We start from the raw sequence: 24,849 nt of genomic DNA, 5'->3' as shown, positions 1-24,849 counted from the left end.
CCCAGACCTGAATATTATTGAAAATCTGTGGTGTGACTGTCCATGCTTGGAAGCCATCAAACCTGAATGAACTAGAGATGTTTTGTAAAGAGGAGTGGTCCAAAATACCTTCAACCACAATCCAGACTCTCATTGGAACCTACAGGAAGTGTTTAGAGGCTGTAATTTCTGCAAAGGGTGAATCTACTAAATATTGATTTCATGTCTTTTTTTGTGGTGCCCAAATTTATGCACCGGCCTGATTTTGTCTAAAAAAAAAAATATTGCACACTTTCTGTAAATCCAATACACTGCATTTCACTTCTCAAATATCACTGTGTGTGTCTCCTATATGATATATTTAACTGACATTTTTCATTGTAACAACCAACAATTTATACAGGAAAATAATGACTATTAACAAGGTTGCCCAAACTTTTGCATCACACTGTAACTCTCAGCCTGGCCATTTCACTTTTCCTGCTGTGCTGGCCTGCCCTGATGATGACAACACTGGTCACCCAGTCATTGTTTGACACTGGTTAAAAAGGGAAGTTATCAATGCACAACTTACAAACATTCCAAAAAGCAAAGCAAAAAACCTTTAGTATTTTGTCAAATGCCATACTTATTTTTGTCATTTTTAACCAAATCTAGCTCTACTCAGAGTAGAGGAAAAATTCTCCATGTTTCACCATTGGATTCAGCAAAGATGATTCTACTAAGCATTACTTACGGTATTAATATAGATAAATGAAACATTTGCTTCATTTATGAAAGCTGATTCATCAGTGTTAAAACTACAATAAAAGGTGTTACAATCAAGAATTGCTGACATTTCAAATACTCATCAGTCTAAGCTAAGAAACCCTGTGTGACTTGGCCTCAAAAGCACACAGTCCAGTACTTAACCACATAATAATGATTAAAAGTAAGTAATAGTTTTTGTCCTCTAAATATGAAAGCTTGCCTGTTTAATATGCATCTTTGAAACTATTTTTCCCCAAATGTTGGATACTTGTCACAAATATTCCTCTCTGTAGCTCTGACATATCACAGGTCACCTGATGCCTTCGGTTTCTCTCTTGCCTTTCAGTAATCACCTACTTAGAATTCACAAAAGACCAACAATTACACCATTGACAGAAATGTCACAAAAGTCACAAAAAGGTTCTGGTGCAGAGTTCTACTTCTACTTCAGCTTCTTGGAGGCAGGAAGTGTGACAAAAGTGAAGCTTTACAGACAGAGTAGAGCAAAGTAACTGGGACAAATTTAATCTCTAAATGACTATTTACCTGTTCTTGAGAGGGCTCGAACATCATAGTTACTCGATGTTTACACTCTTACAGTCAGTCTTGATCAATTCAGCAAAAACATCTGAAAAACAAAATGTTGCACAATTTTTAAAAATAAAACAAGTAGAATTTTAAGCAAATTCTAACATGTCTGATTCTATACTGTTCAATATTATTTCATTTTCATTGTGACATCACTAGTTACATCTGATATTTCAGAGAAAACACTAAAACAATCAGCTGTTTGTGAGCTGCACACTATGATTGTGATAAAACATTTAAACTTTGTAGCTCATACAGTTATACCTCTGCTTTACGGTCTTCTGGCTTTAAGTTTATTAGGCTCTTCTTGCATAACCATCAGAGAAATAATTGGATAGTAGTCATCTGAATGTTACAGTTACTGAGGCAAAGTGTGTGGCATTAGGAGAAAGAGACAAAAAAGAAAAAACAAAACCTAAGCTGGGAAAGCTATACCTGAAACATCATTAGAAAACCTGAGACGTGGAAACTCAGAGGGGATGTCCAGCAGAGAAAACACAGGGGCTGATAGATAGCAGAGAACGTAGAAGTAACGCAGACAATCTAACGAAAACAGAGGTGAACACACACACTATGGCTGTGTCCCAATTAAGAGACCGCACACTTTGAGTGTGATTACGTCACCGCCACGGGACAACGGCTGTCCCAATTCCAAGTGTACTTCAAATGCATACTCCAAATGCGCCGTCGATTTCCCCAAATATCAAGCGTGGTCCGGTGCACGCTTTGTGGTCCCATATATCCCACAATTCATAGCGCGGCAGTGGGTGTAGATAATTTTGCAGCAAAATATGGCAAAAGGCAGCGGCCGAAGAGTGAACTGTCAATGAATATAACGTCACTGATTTTTGTGCGAATGTTTAATGAAGAACATTAAAACATTACTGTTGGCCACATGTCGGCAAAGTTATGTGACATTAGTGATGTTTGTACTTTCAGCAATTACTTGGTTTTAAAGCCTTTACTTCTAAATATATATATATATATATATATATATATATATATATATACACATATATATATATATATATATACACACACACACACATATATATACACATATATATATACACATATATATATATATACACATACACATACACACACATGTATATACGCCTGTCCCCACACCTCGCGTGGGAGCCGCTGGGGCTCGGCAGGGACCGGTGCCTGTTCCTGCGCCCCGGAAGAAGGCGGCGGAGCCGGCAGCGGTGGAGGCGGCGCCCGAGGAGCCGCTCCAGCCGGGAGAGACTGAAGCGGCACCCGAGGAGTCGCTCCAACCGGGAGAGATAGCAGCGGAGGCGGCACCCGAGGAGTCGCTCCAGCCGGGAGAGACAGCGGCGGAGGCGGCGCCCGAGGAGCCGCTCCAGCCGAGAGAGACAGCGGCGGAGGCGGTGCCCGAGGACCCGCTCCAGCCGGGAGAGGCAGCGGCGGAGGCAGCTGCTCCCACCGGGAGGGGCGGAGAAGCCGCGGGATAAGTCGGTGGTGCCCGTGCTAGGGGAGTCCGCGGCACCGAAGCCCGAGGTTGGCGGGGTGAGCAGAGCGGCCTCACCTCCACCAGAGGCCGGTGCCTGCCGGACATCTGCCCAGCCGCCTGCGAGCCGGGGCGCACGACCGTGCCGACCGCGCCGCGTTCACCTGCCACGCGGCCGACCTTCCGCCTGCGGTGGGGGGAGTACGTTCGGCCGGATGGTTCCCCGGCCTCAGTCAGGCGATGGGGGTATGTGGCGAGGCGTAGCCTGCGGTGCCGTGCAGAGGAGGCGGACACACCTGTACGGCATCCGCAATCACGCCCCGCCGAATTAAATATTGTACTGGGTCCTGTGGTTGGGTTGTTGGTGTTATGTTGAGCTGGCAGCAGGAGAGCTGCAGCTCTGAGTGCGAATGTACAGCAACCATGTAGGGATTAATAAAAAAATATCAAAATGCCACTGGGTCTGCCGTGGTCGTTTACAATGATAAATTTAAAGTCATACTAACTTTGACATATTTCTTCATATATTTGTTGAATTAAATGGTTATATGAATTAAACAGTCTGTCTGTACATAATTCTGACAGATTTTAAGGAGGCTGTAAGCTCACCAAGCCAAAACCCCAACCATACTATAGCTTTTACATCATTACATTTCTGAGTTTCATAACTGTGGTGGTGCAACTACATAATACATTATTTTAAACATACCCTAAACAACAGCTTTACAATGAACACAACTGTAAAGATTTCTGACCTTAAGTGTTTTACCCTACAGCAAGCTATCACGATTAGGCACTTATATTTAACATAGCTAATACATTTACCTTTTCCTGTCATGTGTTGACCAAGTTTAGCTTACCTTTTTGAAGTAAAACCTTGAAGCTTGACCCTTTGAATTTTGAAATGTTAGGATGCTCAGTCACCGTGTGCAGCCTTGAAACCTGCGCCTTCGGACGAAATCTGGAGGGAATTAGCACTCCTGCGTCTATGAACGTATTCGAACCGCATTGATTTCCCGCACTCTGTCCCGGGGACTAGCAGTAACGTGGATCTGTTAGGCGTGCTTCCATGACACCAGGAAAAGAGATCGCCACTTTCAAAATAAAAGCTCATCTAAAAAAATACATGCAGGGCTTTAGCAGTCGAACTTTAAAAAAACTACATAATACATTAACTACATAAAAAATAAAAAAGACCAGTAATTTTATACGTTTTAAATTGTAAGTTTGAGACTTATAAAATAGTACTGATAATTTCATAATTCAAATTAGACAAGAATCGGGTCTGATCACCAACAAAAACCGCCCTAAAGTAAAGGGACAAAATCAACACAAGGCAGTACAATTGGGAAAAACAACAATCATAGTTAGCCAATCAGGCCGATGGCAACAGATTGCATCACAATTTGTAACATCAAAGACCAGCGGTCCCTTTCCCGGTCTTTCTGAAGAAACTTACAGACACAGTCACAGCTCTTCTACTTTGTGCTCTATTAAGAACTTCATAAAACGTAAGTATTGATATTGAAACCGTTTTTTAGTGCCTTTATACCATGTATAACACATTATAATGTAGTGAAAGATAAAAAATCTAGCCATTTAAGTTCCTGTGAATATAAAGACCGTCAAAGTACCCCTAAAATTTGGTCTGACTTTTCTATCGGCCTATGAATGTTTTATATATCGTTAGCTTCATAGCATAATTGCCTAAGTCAATGACTTAGGCACTTATGCTATGAAGCTAACGATATGTGTATCTCCATTTTTCTCTCGAAGAAAAAAAATTACTTTTGATAAATTCACATTTAGTATTGATAGCAATGTATTTGTAGGTGTCATAGTTTGATGAACTTATTGTTTCAGGGATATTTAATTGAAAAAACTATCTGAATGTATTCATGAAAATGGCATCTATTTTTTTATGAAATATTAAGATCTTACAGAATCAGACAAATCTTCCAGATCTATAACAGTTTTATAAACTTTAAGACGTTACGTTTGGGCTGTTAGTAGGAAAGAATTGCTTAAGGCTGGCACTCTGCCCTGGCAACCGTCTCCCAACTTTGCTGTTTCTGGTCATAAAATTGCCATTTTCTGCCCAGTTAAGGAGGGCGGGACTGACCAAAAAGCAGGGACAGTAATTCTATAATTTTATTGGCTCAAATGATTAAAAAGGGGAGCCAATATGAACTAAAGCCACAGAGACCAAGCAGGCGCACTATGTTTTTGTTTGTGTGTGTGCACCTGGCCTGTGTGTGTTGGGGGAGGGGGAAGGGCAGGCAGGCAATCTTTAAGATGTCTGTAATGTTGCTGTTTTTCACTTCAGGAGCATGAATCCTTTTTCAGATAATCTTCCTATGATGATTCATTGTTTTCTATTGTCCACTGTAACCTATTTTCAAGTATTATTTTAATTAATAATTATTTTAATTATTATCTGAAAACAATTACACCTGAAAGGCCCTGGGGACCTTTTGTGGCTTTTGCATTTTTCGATTCCAAGCCATTTGCACTGTGTTTAATTGAATATAGCCTAATTCTCCAAAAAAAAGTTTGGTATAATTTTATTTCAAAATTCAAGTCTGACTTCCTTAAATTAGCTTCAGTGGCTAAGCTAACAATACACATCCTCTTAGAGCCCTAGTGGACGTTTTCGTCCCATTGACTTCCATTATAAACGCTATTTTTCACTGCAGAATTATTACCGTTAATGTCCTGGTGATTACTCATGTCTCCGTCTCGTTTTGGTCTATTGGCCTTAGAGTTGTAATTGTTTTATTTGTCCACCGGGTGGCGCCCTTGCTCCACATTTGACCCCGGGCTGGAAAACAGCGGGCTGCTTGGACAGACCTGCCGGAAATGAAGCCTCATTTCCGGCGTGCAGCACCGGCTTCGCCCGCTGATCATTTTTTGGTCCCTAGGACCATGAGAGGGTGCTTTTTTTTTTTTAGTCAACAGGAAATGACGTATTTGTTGTCACGTGGTATCGGACGTGTGGGCTGGAAAAAGCAGTCCCCGGTGATCGTGCCCCGGTGATCGTCGCGACTTACCCCGGCAACATGCACTTATTTCGGCCTAGAGGAGGAGCATTTGCCGCCTGGAGACCATTTTCTGGTCCTGAAAAAAAAAATAAAAGGCGATCGAAATGACTGTTTGTGCCAATCTTTAGTCCATCTAAAGGCCTAATTATAATAACAATCAAATATTACTTCAAATGTTTTTTTGGGAAAATATTTAGTTTTTTAGGTTTTTTTTTAGTTTTTTTGTAATTTAAAGGGTTAAAACAACGAAAATATAATTAAAACTTTATATGAATATTTCAGGGAGAAGTAGTTTTAAAAGACTGACCAATTTAAAGTGAAAAAAAAAATTAATATTTAATATTTTTATTGCACTTTTTGGGCGTGGTCGATAGTGTGCATTTTATGAAATGCGCTCCTGGAAAAAAAATAAAAGGCGATCGAAATGACTCTTGGTGCCAATCTTTAGTCCATCCAAAGGCCTAATTATAATAACAAACGAATATTACTTCAAATGTTTTTTTTTTGAAAATATTAAGTTTTTTTGTTTTTTGGGCCTAAAAAAACAGGGCGCTCATGTAATAAACCTGGGATTTAAAGGGTTAAAACAACGAAAATGTAATTAAAACTTTATATGAATATTTCAGGGAGAAGTAGTTTTAAAAGACTGACCAATTTAAAGTGGAAAAAAATATGAATATATAATCTTTTTATTGCACTTTTTGGGGGGTGGACGTTTAGGTCCATTAGGGCCTTTAGAGGGTGCATTTTTTAAGGGCCTACCAAGGGTTTTAAGTGGGGAAAAGAAAATTGTGATTTTTTTTCTGCGTTCCATCCAGAGTGAATTGGATAGACTTACATGTGCTGTAATATTTGTATGTATTTTATGAAGGCTCATAAGCGTTTAATTAATTTTCAGACCAACATTTTGTAAAGATAATTTGTGTTTTTACAAAAATATTGAAATGTTTTCAGGTATGTAAATATCAAGCAGGAACCTCAGAAACACACGTAGGGTTGAGGAAGTTCATGATGTGTTTGTTTTATATCAAAATGTGAAGAGATGACATGAAAGCAACAGGTGTTACTGTATTCTGTCAGAACTGGATCCAGCAGAAATGTATGAACCTGTTAATGTGTTTATTTTGCTTTTTTTTTTTTTCAGAATGGCCTTAAGGAAACTGACTGACAACCGGCCTGAGACGCCGTATTTCCGGCCCCCACCCATTCATATCCGGGTGTTGAAATGTTGTGACCAGCTAAAGGTGATTCAATTCAATTTTATTTATATAGCATCAAATCACAACAGTCGCTTTAAGGCGCTTTATATTGTACAGTAGATCGTACAATAATAAATACAGAGAAAAACCCAACAATCATATGATGTAGACTTTCACATGTATGAACGTGACTATGGAGTAAGATCATAGAAATACATTTCTTTATTTATGTATTTATCAGGTGATCAGCTGGGTTACTGAGGATGGAGAGGTCAAAGCACTGTCAACAAAAAAAAATAAAGTGGCAGCAATCACAGACGGTGAAACAGTGCTGAAGATCACCTTGTTTGAAGAGTTCTCCTCCAAAGTAAAACAGGACATGTCCTACATGATGAGGGGACATGAGCTGAGGGGCCAAGCTCCCCCTTATCTCATCAATATCACTGCAAGGACACAGTTCTTTAAAGCTCCTGCCCTGGCAGTCTCGGAGGCCCTCATCATTAAGGCGGAGGAGCTGCTTAATCCACCTTCCCCAGTAACACCACTAAAGATGAGCCCAACATCTGGAGGGCTCATGACAGTGGAAGGGGAGGTTGTGGAGGTAAATATTTGTGGTTCCATCAGAATTGATATTGCTTCAGGTTTTCAAAGAAACCATTACTTTTTTGTCTTTAAAAGTAAAAATAATAATTTTATTGTTCTTGTCAAACAAACACAAAATGGTGAGAACAAGATCAACCACTATTATTTTGTAAATGGTTGTAGATTTATCATTAACAACAATAATAAAATAATAGATGTAGTAAGTCAAGAAAGTAGCACCTAGATGTACACACACAGATTTATGCAATCACTATAACTGACATTATATTTTAATTGAATTTTCAGTGTTCGGCAGTGAGGACAGTTTGCTCAGGCAAACAACTGGTGCCAATACGCACTCTCCAGCTAAAACAGGTAATGGTGCAACTAAAGTGTAATATTGAAAATGGTGAAAATAGGCACATTTGAGATTTCCATTAGTTAATGAATAAATGTTTCATTCTGTCATTTTTGTGATTTCAGGATGGACATACCATGACTGTCTCCTTGTGGAGGGAGGCGTCAATTGTTGACGTTCGTGTGGGAGATCAGGTAAAGATCTCCCATGTGAAAGTGCACCGCTCCGCCTATGGAGTACAGCTCCAGTCAACTTCCCATACAAAGACTGAGGTATGAAGAAGCCATATGTTTGTACCAACATGTAATAGCAATGTCATTTGCCAAAATGTTTAGAATTATAGGTGGTCCAAAAGATTGACTCTGTTCATCTGGACGTAGCATTTTCAAGTGGGAGAAATGTTTCATCACTCATCCAAGTGACTTCTTCAGTCTCAGCGGACTGCAGGTTTCTGTGGTCTTTGATCAGTGCCCGTGACAATTTGTATATTACTGACCAATTAACTGACCTCCCAGCCTATTGCTTCTTCAGTGGGCTAGTTTCAGTCATTATGCAATGTACTGTTTAAAAGATTGGGTAAAACAGACTGAAGAAGTCACCTGGATGAGTGACAAAACATTTCTCCCACTTGAAAATGCTACGTCCAGATGAACAGAATCATCCTTTTGGGATTTACTTACATGGATCATTGAGCATGCATCAAGATGTGATTACCATATTAAATATATGCTTTTTGTGTATTGACAGACAAAGGAAGATGAACGTACTCAAGTAACTGTAGTTGGTGTGGACACTGCAGAGCAGTGCAGTGCACTGCAGTCCACCCAGCTGCAAGTTCTCCTTCTAACTGGAGAAACCCTCTTCATTGAAGAGGAGATGTGGAAGCCCTACGAGGAGGAGTTTGAGAAGCACAGGATCACTTTTACTGTAAAAATCAAAGGAAAACAAATAGTACACATAAAAAAACAGAATAAATATATATAGATATAGATATATATAGATATATATATAGATATAGATATGTATATATATATATAGATCTATATATATAAATATAGTTCATTTGTTTTGTTTGTATTTTTTAAAATGTTCAAGTTGCTATGTTCATTCATTTAAACAATATTTAAAAGTTATAGTTTCAACTGCATTCTTATGCTAAGTGTTTTTTAATCTGATAAAATCTAATAAATAGCTGAAAATGCATAAAGCAGTCTCATGTTTATTAAATGAAACAGAAGACATGGTTTATAAAACACTCTCTAATGTACAGTTACATTGCATGCTCTGTACAGAGCTTAACAGACTTTTTAAGCACTTAAAACCTTCGATAAAGAACACTCCTGTAGGCCAACAACTGCCTATCTGTATGTTCAACATCATATAATACTGTTTTTATGTGTGTTTTCTAGAAGGCTGAAAGATTATATATGTTTTTCTTAAACAGTTTGAAAACATTAATAACAGTCAGTTTCAGTTTCCCTAAGTGTTGTGGTGTATTAGCTTCTGGGCTGGCTGAAGCCTATCAGGGCAAGTCCATTTAGCTCAGAATTCATATGATTACTACCAGTGTTTATTAGAGTAAAAGAAATAAATGTGAGAAGAACATGTGAGTAGTTTCTTTTAAAAAGCCTCATGGCAATGGGGATAAAGACCCTCCTGAACCTCTGAGTCCTGCAGTGCAGTAAGATGACCCTCTCACTGCAGTTCATCTTGTACTGTGAGGATGCTTAGGTGGCTGTATTTATTGTTCTCCATTTTAGATTACAACTTCTTCCTCATCTGCTCTGCACGATGTCTGACTGACTCAACATCTTTGCAGACTGTCCTGCATTGTTTTGTTTTGTTTTTAGGTCTGGTGAACTCTTTACCACCTCCTTGGTGTTGCTGTTCAGGAGAAGACTGTTGTCATTGCTTCAGTCAGTTAAACAAATCTATACTAGAAAAATTTGCATTTCCTGCGAAAATGCAGTGTGCATGCTGTAAAGCTGAAGCTGTCTGCTGAAAATAGTTGAAAATAGCTGAAGAAGCTGAAGAAATCAAAGTCAGTGTTTAAAAAGTTGTTGAAATTTTAATAACTTTGCAGAACAACATCAAGTTAGCAAAAATGTAATAACTTATCAGAAATGCAATAACTTAGAAGAAACATAACAATTCAGCAGAAATGTTGTAGTTTACCAGAAGCTACAACTTAGCAGAAATGTAATAATTTAGTCAAAAATTAATAACTTGGCAGAAATATTACAACTTACCAGAACTGCTATAATTTTGCAGAAATGTAATTATTAGGAAAAAAATTTATACAGATAACAGCTGAAAACGATGAAGTAACCTCAAAGTTACTTGTTTAACTGTGAAAAATGACCAGAAACATTAGAAAAGAAAGAAAACCAATTCAATTCAATTTATATAGCGCCAAATCACAACAAAAGTCACCTTAAGGCGCTTCATAGATACAGAGAAAAACCCAACAATCATATGACATATGACCCCTATGAGCAAGCACTTTGGCGACAGTGGGAAGGAAAAACTCCCTTTTAACAGGAAGAAACCTCCAGCAGAACCAGGCTCAGGGAGGGGCGGCCATCTGCTGCGACCGGTTGGGGTGAGAGAAGGAAGACAGGAATACCAGCCAGCAGATAAACTGATGTGAAACAAAACCAAGGTAAAATTGCAGAATTTACACAGTTGGTGAAATGTAAAAATGGCAACATAAAAACCCCAAACAAACAAACAAAAAAAAACCAAACAACATTTAGTTAATAAATGCACAAGATGATTCGATGATAAATATGGTACCAATCTACAAAATACTGTCGAAATGAAGTCGACATTGTGATATATTTCAGGTGTGGAGAGTCACACAGCTAAACAATCGATGTGCATATTTAAAGAATCAAATAAAGAACATTGTTGTGGAATAAATTACAGTGAATAATAATCACTGCCCTGCGTTAGAGAGTGACTTATGATGAGGTATTAATTGGCTTAACTTTACCTCTAACAGCTTTTCAGATAGTGCTGTGACCAGGGTGAAATCCATCATAAAGTAACTGTAAACAGTAGAACCATTAGCATGAATGTTATGGTTCTACCCTGATCAAAACTCAAGTCTGCTGTTTGACCTGATATAAAATGATAAAGAGGAACACATATAAATGACCTTTATGAACTTTTCAAAATGACTTTATATGTCTGACCCATTATCTATATATATTAGAGCAGATGTGGAAAACCACTGTTAGACCTACTCTATACTAACACAAACACAGTCAAAAATTCATTGCTAGTGTGACATGTGGTCCTTTTTGCCTTTGACCAATGATATGCTGGTTACTTGGACCAGTTTAGTATTTGCTGTCACAGAGGAATGTTAACCATAAATCCAAAAGACAAAACTGAAAAAATATGTTAATTGCAAACATGTTTTTGCTTAGTAAGAGGATTGAAATTACATGGAAACTGTCACCTTAAAGCCTCATTGTAAATATCATCACAAACAGATGTTTTCCACACGGTTAACAAAGCTCCACCACATCCAATCACTGCATATAAATCTAAAAGAAAACAACAACAAATAAAATGTAATTAACACAAGTGAAGTCTAAGGAGCTTGGAAAGAAAAGCGTCTGGACTTGTTTAAGTTACTTGAAGACGTTTCACCTCTCATCCGAGAAGCTTCTTCAGTTCTAAGGGTCAATGGTGGAGAGTCCCAGATTTAAACCCAGTGGGAGTTTCCCCCCAAAGAGGGACAAAGAACCCCCTGATGATCCTCTACCTAATCACATGAGCCAAGGTGTGAAAGTGGGTGTGGGTCCCAATCAGCCAGGGTTTCGGGTGAGCTCATTGTGAAACCTGGCCCCACCCTATCATGTGATTTCCCGAGGTCAGGAAATCACCCACGCCCACTCCCAGGGTGTGAGTGGACGTTACGGTGTCTGGGGAGGGAACTCAAAACTGGATTATAGATGGCAGACAGTTGGTGTCATAAACCACCGCCTCTGTTTAAAGATGGTCGCTCACAGTGGACGTAAATGGCTTCTTTCACTCCTCCATCTGTCCAAAATGTGAACATTGGCATCCTCAAAGACTGACCTTTGTCCTTTAGATGCAGATGAACTGCTGAGTCTTGTCCCGTGGAGGTGGCTCTTCTATGTTGTGCCATGTGCTTGTGAAGTGGCTGTTTGGTCTCTCCGATGTAGAAGTCTGGGCATTCCTCGCTGCACTGTACAGCGTACACCACAATGTTAAGTTTGTGTTTAGGAGTTTTGTCTTTCGGGTTTGTCTTTCGGGTGAACCAGTTTCTGTCTGAGTGTGTTACTGGGTCTGAAGTACACTGGGATGTCGTATTTGGAGAAAACTCTCCTGAGTTTTTCTGATACACCGGCTACATAGGGAATGACAATGTTGTTGTGTCTGTCTTTCTTATCCTCCCTCGCTGGTGTCTGATGTTCTTTTCTGTGAAGCTGGAATGCAGGCACACTGGACGAGCTTATTCTAAAAAAAATACAGAAAAAGGAACATTTTTTTTGTGTTAAGGCCTAAAAACTACAAATAAGTTATACAATGAACAATATTGAAATACCTTATAGGTATAGGTATAGGTAATACCTTGCAGGCCATATAACCAGAATCCAGAGCAATCTCACACTCACATGATGGTGAGGAAAGACATGAGCTCTGCAATGAGGTTTGAAGGCCTCAGTTGGGACACGGAAGAACTCAGAAGACAGCAATACCTGCACAGAGAGACAGAGTAGAAAAAGCATAGATTTGTAATCCATAATGTGAATTAAAACTCAAAAAGTGTCAACAAGTATAATCATTTGAGTGTGGAATTATTTATGCAATAAACAGGATTTTAATTAATTAATTGAATTAAAAACACTGACATTTTTAAAAAAATCAAAGATAAAGAATGATACCTCTCTCTGCTCTGAGGATCACTGAGCATCTCTGACAGGAAATACAGTTTCCTCAGTATGAGTCATCATTGATGGTCTCAGAGGTGTGTAGTGTGGCAGCATGCAACCCGTTCTCACTCCCAAAGCGTAACATTTTACGCTAGGTGACAAATCGTCACCATATTACGTTTTCGGCTACCCACCACGTTCCTAAATGACGACCTCGGAAAAAGAGGAAATATGAGAACCGTCTGGACTGAACCTACACATGTTCGCTCTTTTTCTTCAAATCGCTTAGAAACACGCTATTTAACATCATTAAAGTCCTAGTTACGGTCTGGAATAAGGTTATGGTTAGGGCTAGGGATAAGGTTAGGTTTAGGGCTGGAATACAGGGCTGGAACGTCTATTACCGCGGGAGCGTCATTGCACTGGATTCCAGCCATAACCCACCGCGTACCATAAGAACGCCGAAGGTCTCCTTTCGCGTTCCTCAGGAACGCCGCGGGACGTGACAAAACGTCGACATGTTACGCCTCGGGAGTGAGAACGCTCTGCAGCATGATGATGGTCTCCAGATCAGGCAGGATGGGTGTGTCATCTTCTCCATTGAAGACACACTGGTATGGCAGTTCATAACACAGCAGTCTTCTTGTGGCATGTAGTTATCTGTGCAGTCCAGCACTGATGGATCAAGTTTGGCTCAGCAGTTCATGAAGATGGTGTTAAGATGTTGTTGTTTCAGCTGAGGATGGTGAAGTTTGAAGGTTTTGCCACAAAGGAGACTGTGCCGTGTCTGAAAAAATATATCTACAAAACAAGTGCTTTTAACACCACCCACCCAGCTCAGCTCCCAAGTGTCTATGTAATGCTGGTATGGGGTGTCGGTTACTAAGTCTAATTAGTACATAGGGGATGACAATGTTGTTGCATCTGTCTTTCTTATCCTCCCTCGCTGGTATCTGATGTTCTTTTCTGTGCATCTTTGCTGACTTTATAAACGCCCAATTAGGATATCCACACGTTTTGAGTGCTTCCTTTACATGTGTGTGTTCCTTCTTTTTCCCTTCAGGCTTAGAGGGAACATGTTCTGCCCGGGGGGGGGGGATGTGTCCTAATTACTCCAAGTTTGTGTTCCAGAGGGTGATGGAAGTCAAAGAGGAGGTACTGGTCCGTGTGTGTGGGCTTCCGGTAAACTTCGATGTTGAGGTTGCTGTTCTCTTCAATGTGCACAGCGCAGTCCAGGAAAAGCAAACAGTCGTCCTTTGTGTCTTCCCTGGTGAACTTGATGTTTTTATCCACGGCGTTAATGTGCGCAGTGAAGGATTCCACTTCTTGCCTTTTGATTTTGACCCAGGTGTCGTCTACATATCTCTACCAGTGGCTGGGTACTCTTCCTTTGAAAGAGCCAAGAGCCTTCCTTTCCACTTCCTCCATGTAAAGGTTGGCTACAACAGGTGACACAGGGGAACCCATGGCACAGCCATGTTTTTGTCTGTAGAAACCCTCGTTGTATTTGAAATATGTAGTGGTGAGGCAGAGGTCTAACAGTGTGCACATCTGATCGGGTGTGAAGTTGGTCCTGTCTTCCAAGGAGCTGTCTTCTTGCAGTCGTTTTCTGACAGTCTCCACGGCCTCTGTAGTGGGTATGCAAGTGAAGAGAGAGACTACATCAAAGGACATCATGAGAACCTTCACAGACATGACACAAGGGAAGACTTTTGATTTAATAACTAAGCTTAAAACAAGTGTTACCTTTGAATATTTGTGGGAAAAATCTGATGCTACCCCAAGAATACAAAGCCACACTGGAAATGATGACAGGCTTGCAGCCCTCTGTCTTCCTGGAGTGAGGTGCCCGATCAGTAGAAGTGAATTGACAGAAGTCAGTGTCTGTAAGAGTGGCCAAACACTGATACTCTGTCCACTTGCGTAGAGTCTAAGAAGCTGGAATGCAGGCACACTGGACGAGCTTGTTCTAAAAAATACAGAAAAAGGAACATTTTTTTTGTCTGTAGAAACCCTAAAAACTACAAATAAGTTATACAATGAACAATGTTGAAATACCTTATAGGTGCTGCGGGCCACATAACCAGAATCCAGAGCAATCTCACACTCACATGATGGTGAGGAAAGACATGAGCTCTGCAATGAGGTTTGAAGGCCTCAGTTGGGACACGGAAGAACTCAGAAGACAGCAATACCTGCACAGAGAGACAGAGTAGAAAAAGCATAGATTTGTAATCCATAATGTGAATTAAAACTCAAAAAGTGTCAACAAGTATAATCATTTGAGTGTGGAATTATTTATGCAATAAACAGGATTTTAATTAATTAATTGAATTAAAAACACTGACATTTTTTTTTTATCAAAGATAAAGAATGATACCTCTCTCTGCTCTGAGGATCACTGAGCATCTCTGACAGGAAATACAGTTTCCTCAGTATGAGTCATCATTGATGGTCTCAGAGGTGTGTAGTGTGGTAGCATGATGATGGTCTCCAGATCAGGCAGGAGGTCAGGTGATGGGTGTGTCATCTTCTCCATTGAAGACACACTGGTATGGCAGTTCATAAAACAGCAGTCTCCTTGTGGCATGTAGTTATCTGTGCAGTCCAGCACTGATGGATCAGGTTTGGCTCAGCAGTTCATGAAGATGGTGTCTGAAAAAATATATCTAACAAAACACGTGCTTATAACACCACCCACCCAGCTCAGCCCCCAAGTGTCTATGTAATGCTGGTATGGGGTGTCGGTTACTAAGTCTAATTAGTGCATCAGAAAGCGGGGGCTACACCTAAAGCCCACACTTTTTGATGTCTTTGTTTATTAGCAGCTTTTTCCAGCTGCTCAGAGAATTCTGACTTGGCCTTTATCCACCCAAACCCAAACCCACCCGGATAAAGGCCAAGTCAAACTCACACACCATACCAGCATTACATAGACACTTGGGGGCTGATCTGGGTGGGTGGTGTTAAACTGTAGTCGGGAACTTTCAGAAAACTATCCATTTACTTCTAAATCAGTTTTTATACATATTCTGTAAGCTGTACTAATGTTTTTCTCTACATAATGTATCATTATAGACATCTCTGGTAGCCTAAAGATAGTTTATAACTTTTGACATTTTTTACCTGTAAAACATGATAAGCAAAAACTCATTCATCACAAAAACTTTTGATTCTACAAAAGCTACTATAATCAAGAAAATATAATTGTCTGTATTTATTCATGTGACCCATAATAAATACCTGCATTTATGTGGGATTTATTTATTTACTATTTCATATTTTCAAGCCCTTGGAGGGGAAGATCTCGTTTGTTGAGCTACATACGTCACAGTAAAAAGATTTAGTCATTTAAAACATGAGAATAAAAGAAATGATGTTGGTTTAATAAATGTTGCAGCACATTTCAGATCAGAGGTGCATGATAGCAGATGTTCTCTGCTCTGCATGAAGTTCAGCAATGATTTGGTGAAATGATTAATAACATTGCAATAAGAAAGGGTCTTCTTACAGACAGAGTAGGGAAGACAATTTTTTCAATGAAAAATATTTTTCATGCTCTACAATCAGTAAACTCTGTAACAAACATGATCTGTAATTGTTTCAAAACTCACCAGACGACTTCATGATTGGCTCGAGGACAGGACACAAAAGACAGGGTTGTGGTAACTGTAATATGATCTCAGAACACCTGAATATAGACATTTCTGTGGCTGAGAAATAAAAATGAGGTCAAGCAGGGTGTTCTTGTCTGTAGTGCCAGAAGTGATCAGCTGTGAATACCCTCTCGACTGAAACTGCTCCAGAATCTGTTTTCTTCCACTCTGCAACTGGTTCTCATTAAAATCTCCACACACAATTATTGGGTGACAGTCCATTATTTCAAGTGAATCTAAAAGACTTACCAGGTTTTGCATGAATGGTGTCAAACTGTAGTCAGGGGGTCTGTACACAACAGCAATGAGTGCAGGGAATGGAGCCTGAACCTTCAACACTAAAAACTCAAGATCAGTGACATTATGCAGATACTGTTTTACCTGAACCTGAAAATGATTCCTCAAATACACAACAACTCCCCCACCACTTCTGCTGGCCATGTGAGGAAAGTTTGTGTAGGACACATGTCTGTTGCGTTTGAACATGGTGTAGCCATCCAAATGAAGACTGTCTGCAACAAAGGAGCCTTGAAGGTGAGACTCAGTGAGACACAAAACATCTGCTAAACACATTTCATGATGACTCTTGATGTCACTGATGTGAGATGGCAAACCCTCTGTATTGTGATGGATCAGTGTAAGAGTGTCAAGTCTGCTGGCTGTTTCTCTGACCTGAAGAAGAGGCATCATTTCCTCAACACTGGCTTGTCTCATGGTTTGGAGCGCTGCAGTTACCTCGGGATTGGCGTAAATCTTTTTCTCATCCAAGTCCTGCAAATAGAGTCCACTGAGAGACGTCACCCTGCTGAGAGCAACGTAAGCCATACCTGGTTCAAAAATGTTCTTCATTGAAACTACAGCTGTCTGTGTTGTAAGACCCTGAGTTTTGTGAATTGTGCAAGCGAATGCTAGCTTTACAGGAAACTGTCTGCGTACTGCTCCTTTAAACTTCAGACTCTCCTCTGCTCTCTCAATGTAAACCAGATCATCAGAAGCTGCATTAGCACTGCGGTTGTGTCTCATAGGCTGCCGGTTGTCCATCCTGAGCCCCAGTTTAATTATGTGTCCATCATTTTCAGATCTCACCACCTTTACCAGTATACCAAAAGCACCGTTGACCAAACCGTTTAGTGTGTCCAAGTTTCTGGTCAGCATGACTCGAGCTCCTTCAGCAACATTCAGAGTGTCAGGTAAATCATTTCTCCCACCTGTAAATGGTTTGTCTCTTCGTTCCATTCTGCCTGTACATTTATCCTTCTGGAAATCGTCTGCATTGATGATTATGATGTTTGAATGAAGCTTCTTCAGGGTATCTGTGTTGTGGGATTCCACATTCTTGTTGGTGGCATAAATGTGTAAGACCTCAGTTGGACATTCTTCTGGTGCAGTCACAGCCTGTGACAACAAATCTCTGTCGCACTGAGAAAGCTCATCTGTCTTTTCTTTGACTCTAATCCTGTTCAGCATCTCTGCAAAGGCCACATCATCTTTCTGACGCATGATCTCGGTTAGAGTGATCATCTGAAAATGTTCCTGCCATAGGTCAATCTGTTCTGGATCGTAAACACAGAGAGGTTTAGACTGTCGCACTGGTGGCAGCTGGTAAAAATCTCCAACAGCTAAAACTGACATTCCACCAAAAGGTCTCTGAGTGCCTTTGATTTGTTTCAGTCTTGCATCCACATAAGCAAAAAGGGGTTTTGAAACCATTGAAATCTCATCAATAACAATAATTTCAGCATTCATCAGCTCAGATCTGACTTCATCCAGTTGGTTACCAAGTCCTTGAATGGGTGGTTTCAGACTCCTGGGTAGTTTCAGTAGAGAATGTAATGTAGAGCCATTGATAGAAAAAGCTGCTGTACCGGTAAATGAAGTCAGTAAAACAGTTGGATTTGATATGTCAGCTTCTTCTGCATTAGCAGGCAGTCTGCTCAGGATCTTTGATGCTTCAGAATGAATACACTTAATCAGATGTGACTTTCCAGTTCCTGCACCACCATTGATATAGAAGAAAAATGGATCTGGGTTCAAACCACAAACTCGCTGAATACACCAGTCTCTTATGGCATAGAACACGCAGGCCTGCTTCTGGTTCAGATTCTGATACATTACACGTACCACGGCTGGATCTACTGCAGGTTGTTCTCTGATGGCTCTGATCTCTGTTACAGCATCAGACTGACGACTGTAGTCGGGGACATTCTCCTGTTCGTTCTCATCATCAGAATGTCTCTCAGGAAGATTCTCATCACATTGCAGCCTCACAACTTCAGATTCAGGAGCAAGATTACACCATTCATCAATCACAACATCCCTATTTTGTTCAAACTCTTCCAGTGCACTCTCAATATCCTCAGAGTTCTTCTCATACTTGTCTTTATTTCTTTTCACAACCCTTTTCACAGACTCACTGTGGTCTGAACATGGAAGTCGTACAAAACCTGAGTTGTAGAAGGACTGATAGGTTTGGAACCCTTGTGGTTTCAGTTCCTGCTCTGATCTGTGTGGAAGGTAAAGTCTCAACAGTCGACCATAATATTGCTCAGGATCTTTTTCCTGTGAACAGTGGTAATATCTGATTATAGCTGGTTTATCATTCTTTCGCCTTTGTACAAATCCAAGCTGGTTTAGAAGAGGAAGCACATCTTTTCCTTCATTTGGACCACTCACCAACCTGCACAAGGCAGCAAAATCAGCCAGTGACATTTCCTCATATTCTGGGGTCTCAGGTCTGCATTTGTATTTATCACTCAAACTTGTCATCCAAATATTACAACTGTCGTGTGTTGTGCTTTCCAGGAAGCTCATGGGCCGACTCATTTTTACTGGGTTATCATCTGTTGGTACAAATACAACACTGCGGGAACATTTTTTCATTTTTAGGCCACAGACTCGAGTCACACACTCCTGTGCGCTGATTTCTCTCTTTTTTGAGTAAGCCTGCATCACAGCTCTCATTTCATCACACTCATTGACGGTGTTCTTATCAGAGTTGTCAATAACTGTCTTCAGGTATTCAGAGAGGCCAGATTCTTTCTTTGTTATATATTTACAGAGGTATTCTATACATGAATAGGCATTCAAAATGAATGAGACATCTAAATTAGAGTTCCAGGCTTCAAGCAGGTCTGGGTTGTAATTGTTGATCCAACACTCATTTGGGTCACGTTTCAGAATCAGAGCTGTTTTCTTGTTTATGTCTTGGAGGCATTGTTCATACTCATTCATTGTTAAGTTGCATCGTGACAGAATCTGCTCTATGGTGAGGGAAGCAGCTTCAGGTTCCTTCAGCAGGTTCAACAAAGGTCTGAGTTTGGCTTTTGCAGCTTCAGTGTCTGAATCCTCATCCTGTCTCACAATCATTGTTCTTGTGGCTGGTGGTTTGGGAAACCCAAATCTACAACCAGAGTTCACACTCTTAAAGCATGTCTTTGTGTGGTTTTTGCTGTGCTTTTGTAGCTCAGTGACTTTTTTGTGCAGTTCAGGTTGTTTTTCTGGATCAGGGAGTTGAGCTGAGATGTATCTGTCAACAAAGTCACAGACAGTTTGGTCGTCATCCACATCTGCTTCTACCTTTTCTCGAATCCACAGCAACATGTGTATATGTGGACTACCTCTGTGCTGGAACTCAACTCTGTAAAAGTAATCAATGATCTCACCAAGGGGCTGTGCAGGAGAAAAAAGCAAATCTCTGAACAAAGCCTCAACACGTTTATCAAACATTCGCATGGTGGTTACTGGATTTGATCTTAGAATTTCACACTTTTCTGACCAGTCCAGGGCTTCAAAATCAACCTCTTCACCTTGCTGTCTCTTTATTGCTTGAATCACTTCAGGCCATCTCATCTCAGCAGCAGAGAAAGTGACAAAGAACTGAGGTGTTCCTATTTGGCGAACCATGCTGAATAGATCTCTGGTAGTTTTCTGCCAGTAAGCTGGAGTTCCTCTGAGTGGCTGCATAAATCTGATTGCATCTTTATTTCTTACCAGCTTCTCTACTTCTGTCTTACTTTGTAACATTCCTGATGTGATTTTGCGTCCATCTTTGGTCATAGTTTTACCTTTCCTTAGCTGTATCGTCATACTGGAATTAGCCAAGTGTATTTCAGTGACAAACTGTGAGAAAAACAGGTAATTTGTGTCTTTAGCAAATCTTGCATCAATGTTGAAAAGCCTTGATTTGAAGTAAGCACTTGGTGTGAGTTTAAGAAGTCTCTTTTCATCCAGTGTATTCTGACCAGTAGGAAACTGCACAGGAAATGCCATGGCTTCCAAATGAGGAGTTCTGAAGAAGCTAACAGGATTGTTTCTTTCTGCAGGAGCCACACAATATGTGTTATCAGTGAAACAGAGAATCTCTTCTGAAATGTCTACAGGCTGCAGACAACTTTCTAGAGCAAAACCTCCATTGTTCAAATCACTTTCTGGTTCATCTGGATTTTGTTCCTCTGGTTGTTCATCACAGGATTGCATATTAATATCTTGGTCACTTTGACACTCACTTTCACACAAAAGGGCATCTTTTTCATAGTTGTCAATTTCCATTAAATCTGCTTCATTATAATCATCACTTGCCATGCTGGCTTCATCACTGCTGTCATCATCAGGTAACGTTGGATCACAAAGCAATGCATCATCTCTGATAATAATATCTGTGTACTGTGGATGAATTTGTTTCAGTTTACGCAGAGCTTGAATGAGTTTAGACCAGGTGACAGTCTGGAACAGCTGATGGCCTTTGTAGCACAGTCGTCTTTTCAGCTTTATCCTCATGATCTGTGATTGGCTTCTGATCCTCGGTAAAGAGTCAACTGTTTGTTGGACCTCAGATGGTACACACACCACATTACCACGTATGAGTCTCTGTCTCCCCTTTGGAAGAGGAATAATCTTAGCAAATGGTATGCATTTGGCAATCAGATGTCTCTCCAGAATGTTGAGATCACAAAGTTCAGCTGGAATATCCTGCAGTTCTAAACCATTAACAGCAGCAAGCCTGGGCATGCATCCACTTTTGAGGGAACTGTGACATGTGTGACAGATATACTCTTTTTTTCTCTCAACAGGAAAGCTGCAGTGATCATGACATGCTTCATCACACACATGAACAAATTTACCAGTTAGGCACTGATGAGCTACAGTCTGGTGTTTTGAGTAATTTTCTCTTTTGCAGATTTTCACCTGATTAGGAAAAGAAGCTTTTAGACAAACAGTACAAACATAAGATGGTGCTGACTTAATGTTGGATCTGAAACGAGATATGGCCTCATTCATTAAAGTGTTCTCTGGATGACACTGTAAACTCTCAGCTGGTCGATGCATCTGGCGATATTTCCGTTTTATATTCATTGCACATCTGATATTATGCATCTGTCTGAAAGAAAAACCGTTCCAATATTTTACTCTCATTCGTTCTCTCATATTGTCCTTGTGTTGTTGCTGAAATTGTTTTTCTTCTCCATACCGCTTTGTCATATAAGATCGTTTTTTCTGTTTAAAATCTTCGCTTTTTTTATATAGGTTATATACATATGACCTCATGTAAGCTTTATGTTTCTCTCTGAATCCAGCACAAGTTCTGTATATTCTTCTTATACGCTCTTTCTGCTTTTCTCTGAATATGGGAGACTCTCTATATGTTCTTGTTACACGTTCCTTCTGCTTTTCTCTGAATATGGGAGACTCTCTATATGTTCTTGTTACACGTTCCTTCTGCTTTTCTCTGAATATGGGAGACTCTCTATATGTTCTTGTTACACGTTCCTTCTGCTTTTCTCTGAATATGGGAGACTCTCTATATGTTCTTGTTACACGTTCCTTCTGCTTTTCTCTGAATATGGGAGACTCTCTATATGTTCTTGTTACACGTTCCTTCTGCTTTTCTCTGAATATGGGAGACTCTCTATATGTTCTTGTTATACGTTCCTTCTGCTTTTCTCTGAATAGGGGATTGTCTTTATATGTCCTTATGACACATTCTCTTTTTCTCTCTCTAATTTTAGCACTTTCCCTATACATCTTTCTTAAATGTTCTCTCTGTTTCTCCTTATAGGTAGCATTTAATTTATACAATTCATTTTTGTACATGCTCTTTTTCTGTCTGTGATCAGGATCATTACACTTCTTAGTTGAGTTTTTTTTCTTTGTCTTGAAGCTTTCATCAAACCTGTACATCTGCCTTTCTTTCTTCTTCTGATTTTCCTTTCTCTGTGGTACTTTTTCTTGGGCTAATAATCTTCTCCTTATTTTTCTCCTTTGCTGTTTATTATATTTCAGCAGTTTATTTGAGAGTTCCTCTGTTATATTAGTTAAACAGTAGGCAGTGTTTGAATCATTCTGAGGAACAGAATCTGATGTTACCTGCGTTTCTCTCACAGAGGATGCAGATGTTTCTTTTTCTAAATACTCAGAAGGAAGATGGTTGTTTTCAGTAGCAGCTGTCTCATTTGAATAATCCACTCTGGATGATGTCACTTCAGTCGTTAAAGTGTCTCTCACAGTCTTCTGTGTCTGGTCAGTAGATCTTTGGGAGTTTATTTCATGAACGGCTTCATTTAAAGCTGGTGCTGTAACAGTTGTAGCTGTTTGTCTGTATTCGGTGGTTTGATTAGCATCTCTTTGGTCAGCAGCGTTTTCACTGTGAAACTCGATGGGCTGTAGTTCATAAGTACAGCTTGGTGCGATGCTGAACATTCTGTACAAACGTTTGATCCTGTCAATCATGTCATTAAGACGTGTGAATTTCAACATAACTGCAGTTCCACCACTTACACTTAGCGACAATGGCATACCAGTAGACTTACGTGGGTGAGGGTCAAAATATGCATATTCACCTGAAGTCAGCCTGCTAACAGCGATGACTGTTCCTCCCATGACTAGCAAAGCATAGCGAACGTCTGAAGCCAAACACTGTAATCCCTGTTCAAGGCTCGGAAAGTGATCTGTACCATCAAATGTGCCGTAATGAGCAAACTGAGACATGTCGACTTGATACTCGTGTGTGCGGCTGGTAACAACTGAGGGAAGTTCATCGCAGGCTAGAAACACACTGTTCACAAACCTCAGTCTGGCATCTGAATAGACGGCATGGCCTTTGTCCAACACACGGTTTAGATCTGCTCTGGTAATAAATTCATCCTCGTGTAAGAATGACAGGAAAACCAAACTGTTAGCCATGCATTGCTGATTCCGGTACTTTCCATACCTAGGAGCGGCCTGGCTTCGGGAAGCACAGACGCTACTCACTCGTGGACTTTCACTGTTTGTAACCTGTACATGAGACTGTCCTGGAGCTTGTCCATCATGCTGTGTTTGTACAGTTAGCTGGGGTTTAGTCTGGATTACCTGCATAACTTCAGGCTCTGGGACAGACACTGAGGGAACACTTCTTTTTACCACATCTGCATAAGACACTGTGGCTGTCTCTCCATCATGCTGTGTTTGTACAGTTAGCTGGGGTTTAGTCTGGATTACCTGCATAACTCCAGGCTCTGGGACAGACACTGAGGGAACACTTCTCTTTACCACATCTGCATAAGACACTGTGGCTGTCTGAACACTGCTCTGCACTTCTGTGCTGGGAAAAGCTGAAACACACACCTTTACCTGCTCACTGCTCTGAGAAACATTCACCTGTTCTTTCTGCTTTTGCCATCTAAGCTTCAGGGACTGCGACCTTTGACTTTTTCTTGGCATTTTGCTGAAGTACAATCTGGAGCTTATATGTGGTTATACACAAATATAAACAAAACTGAACCTTGAAACACAGAAAAACTTATAACTCCTTAAGTTACTGTTAAATCTGAGAAATGTACTATTATACTATAAAATGTTTTTATGAATATATGAATAGATGTTAAAAAGCTGATTTGTACTCCAAACTCAAAATAAAGGAAATTCAAAGTTCTCTGGAAACAATTTGGTCCGTTTTATTGTAGCTCTTTTAGAAACGGGGTTTCTTCAGCTGGATGTTCTGCAGCAGTCAGGAAACAGGAAGTCTGGGTCCTCAGGCACTTCTCGATGACAATACTGACTGAATACTTACACTGAGTGACAAAATGGGTTTGTCCTTAAATAATAATACTATAAACTTGCAGTCAAATGTTATAGCCAATGAAACAGACTAACAGACTGGATCTGATTTATTTATCTGAATGTATGTATTACAAAATAACCAGATTATCTTATTACAAATAAACTTATAAAAAGGTGATATTTTATACAATTGATCAAAGTAAGCCAAACTAGCAGTCCAAACTAAAGTCTAATGCAAAATTAAAATGACAAATGTAGGGCTGTGTAAGTAGTTT

The 24,849-nt window shown here is 40.1% G+C and overlaps 2 protein-coding genes and 2 long non-coding RNA genes across 7 annotated transcripts; 2 read left to right on the top strand and 2 right to left on the bottom strand.

Moving 5' to 3' along the window:
- The first annotated feature begins 2,448 nt into the window (after positions 1 to 2,448).
- Positions 2,449 to 9,830, top strand: LOC146718018 (uncharacterized). Its single transcript, XM_085467339.1, has 7 exons — positions 2,449 to 3,037; positions 6,977 to 7,076; positions 7,273 to 7,632; positions 7,920 to 7,988; positions 8,097 to 8,243; positions 8,719 to 8,922; positions 9,822 to 9,830. Exons 2-7 carry the CDS (start codon positions 6,978 to 6,980, stop codon positions 9,828 to 9,830), a joined length of 888 nt encoding a protein of 295 aa, XP_085323465.1. The 5' UTR covers positions 2,449 to 3,037; position 6,977.
- Positions 9,831 to 12,252: 2,422 nt separating this feature from the next.
- On the bottom strand, positions 12,253 to 12,990 carry LOC146718017 (uncharacterized). The gene is made up of 3 exons (XR_014915520.1): positions 12,894 to 12,990; positions 12,580 to 12,707; positions 12,253 to 12,465 (listed from the first exon to the last, which is right to left on the bottom strand). It is a non-coding gene; the product is annotated as an uncharacterized LOC146718017 (long non-coding RNA).
- Positions 12,991 to 13,591: 601 nt separating this feature from the next.
- On the bottom strand, positions 13,592 to 22,267 carry LOC146718016 (uncharacterized). 4 transcript variants are annotated; one of them, XR_014915519.1, is made up of 4 exons: positions 15,262 to 22,267; positions 14,940 to 15,076; positions 14,628 to 14,850; positions 13,592 to 14,509 (listed from the first exon to the last, which is right to left on the bottom strand). XR_014915519.1 is itself a non-coding variant. In XM_085434307.1 (3 exons), exons 1-2 carry the CDS (start codon positions 22,079 to 22,081, stop codon positions 16,939 to 16,941), a joined length of 4,983 nt encoding a protein of 1,660 aa, XP_085290433.1. In that variant the 5' UTR covers positions 22,082 to 22,267; the 3' UTR covers positions 16,765 to 16,826; positions 16,919 to 16,938. The 4 variants fall into 4 exon arrangements, 3 of the variants coding, with proteins under 3 accessions (XP_085290414.1, XP_085290433.1, XP_085290423.1); XM_085434307.1 differs by lacking the exons at positions 13,592 to 14,509; positions 14,628 to 14,850; positions 14,940 to 15,076 and having other exon boundaries at positions 16,765 to 16,826; positions 16,919 to 17,049; positions 17,210 to 22,267; XM_085434288.1 differs by lacking the exons at positions 13,592 to 14,509; positions 14,628 to 14,850; positions 14,940 to 15,076 and having other exon boundaries at positions 16,757 to 16,826; positions 16,919 to 22,267.
- Positions 22,268 to 23,054: 787 nt separating this feature from the next.
- Positions 23,055 to 24,583, top strand: LOC146718015 (uncharacterized). Its single transcript, XR_014915522.1, has 2 exons — positions 23,055 to 23,680; positions 24,478 to 24,583. It is a non-coding gene; the product is annotated as an uncharacterized LOC146718015 (long non-coding RNA).
- The last annotated feature ends 266 nt before the right edge of the window (positions 24,584 to 24,849 follow it).

Source organism: Copadichromis virginalis, linkage group LG2 (genome assembly GCF_057382275.1).
Source record: "Copadichromis virginalis isolate Kocher_CV1m ecotype Utaka linkage group LG2, C_Virginalis_male_GT1.1, whole genome shotgun sequence".
In the NCBI taxonomy this organism is placed as follows: domain Eukaryota; kingdom Metazoa; phylum Chordata; class Actinopteri; order Cichliformes; family Cichlidae; genus Copadichromis; species Copadichromis virginalis.
The sequence above is the reverse complement of the archived record's forward strand: the minus strand, read 5'-3'. Positions and strand labels throughout refer to the sequence as shown.

What these genes read in the sequence shown, in the direction of transcription:
- LOC146718018 (XM_085467339.1), top strand. Translation starts at nt 6,978, where the DNA reads ATGGCCTTAAGGAAACTGACTGACAACCGGCCTGAGACGCCGTATTTC. An exon ending in TGGAAGGGGAGGTTGTGGAG is followed by an intron (nt 7,633 to 7,919) that starts GTAAATATTTGT and finishes TTGAATTTTCAG; the next exon opens with TGTTCGGCAGTGAGGACAGT. An exon ending in CTTCCCATACAAAGACTGAG is followed by an intron (nt 8,244 to 8,718) that starts GTATGAAGAAGC and finishes GTGTATTGACAG; the next exon opens with ACAAAGGAAGATGAACGTAC.
- LOC146718016 (XM_085434288.1), bottom strand. Translation starts at nt 22,081, where the DNA reads ATGAGGTCATATGTATATAACCTATATAAAAAAAGCGAAGATTTTAAA.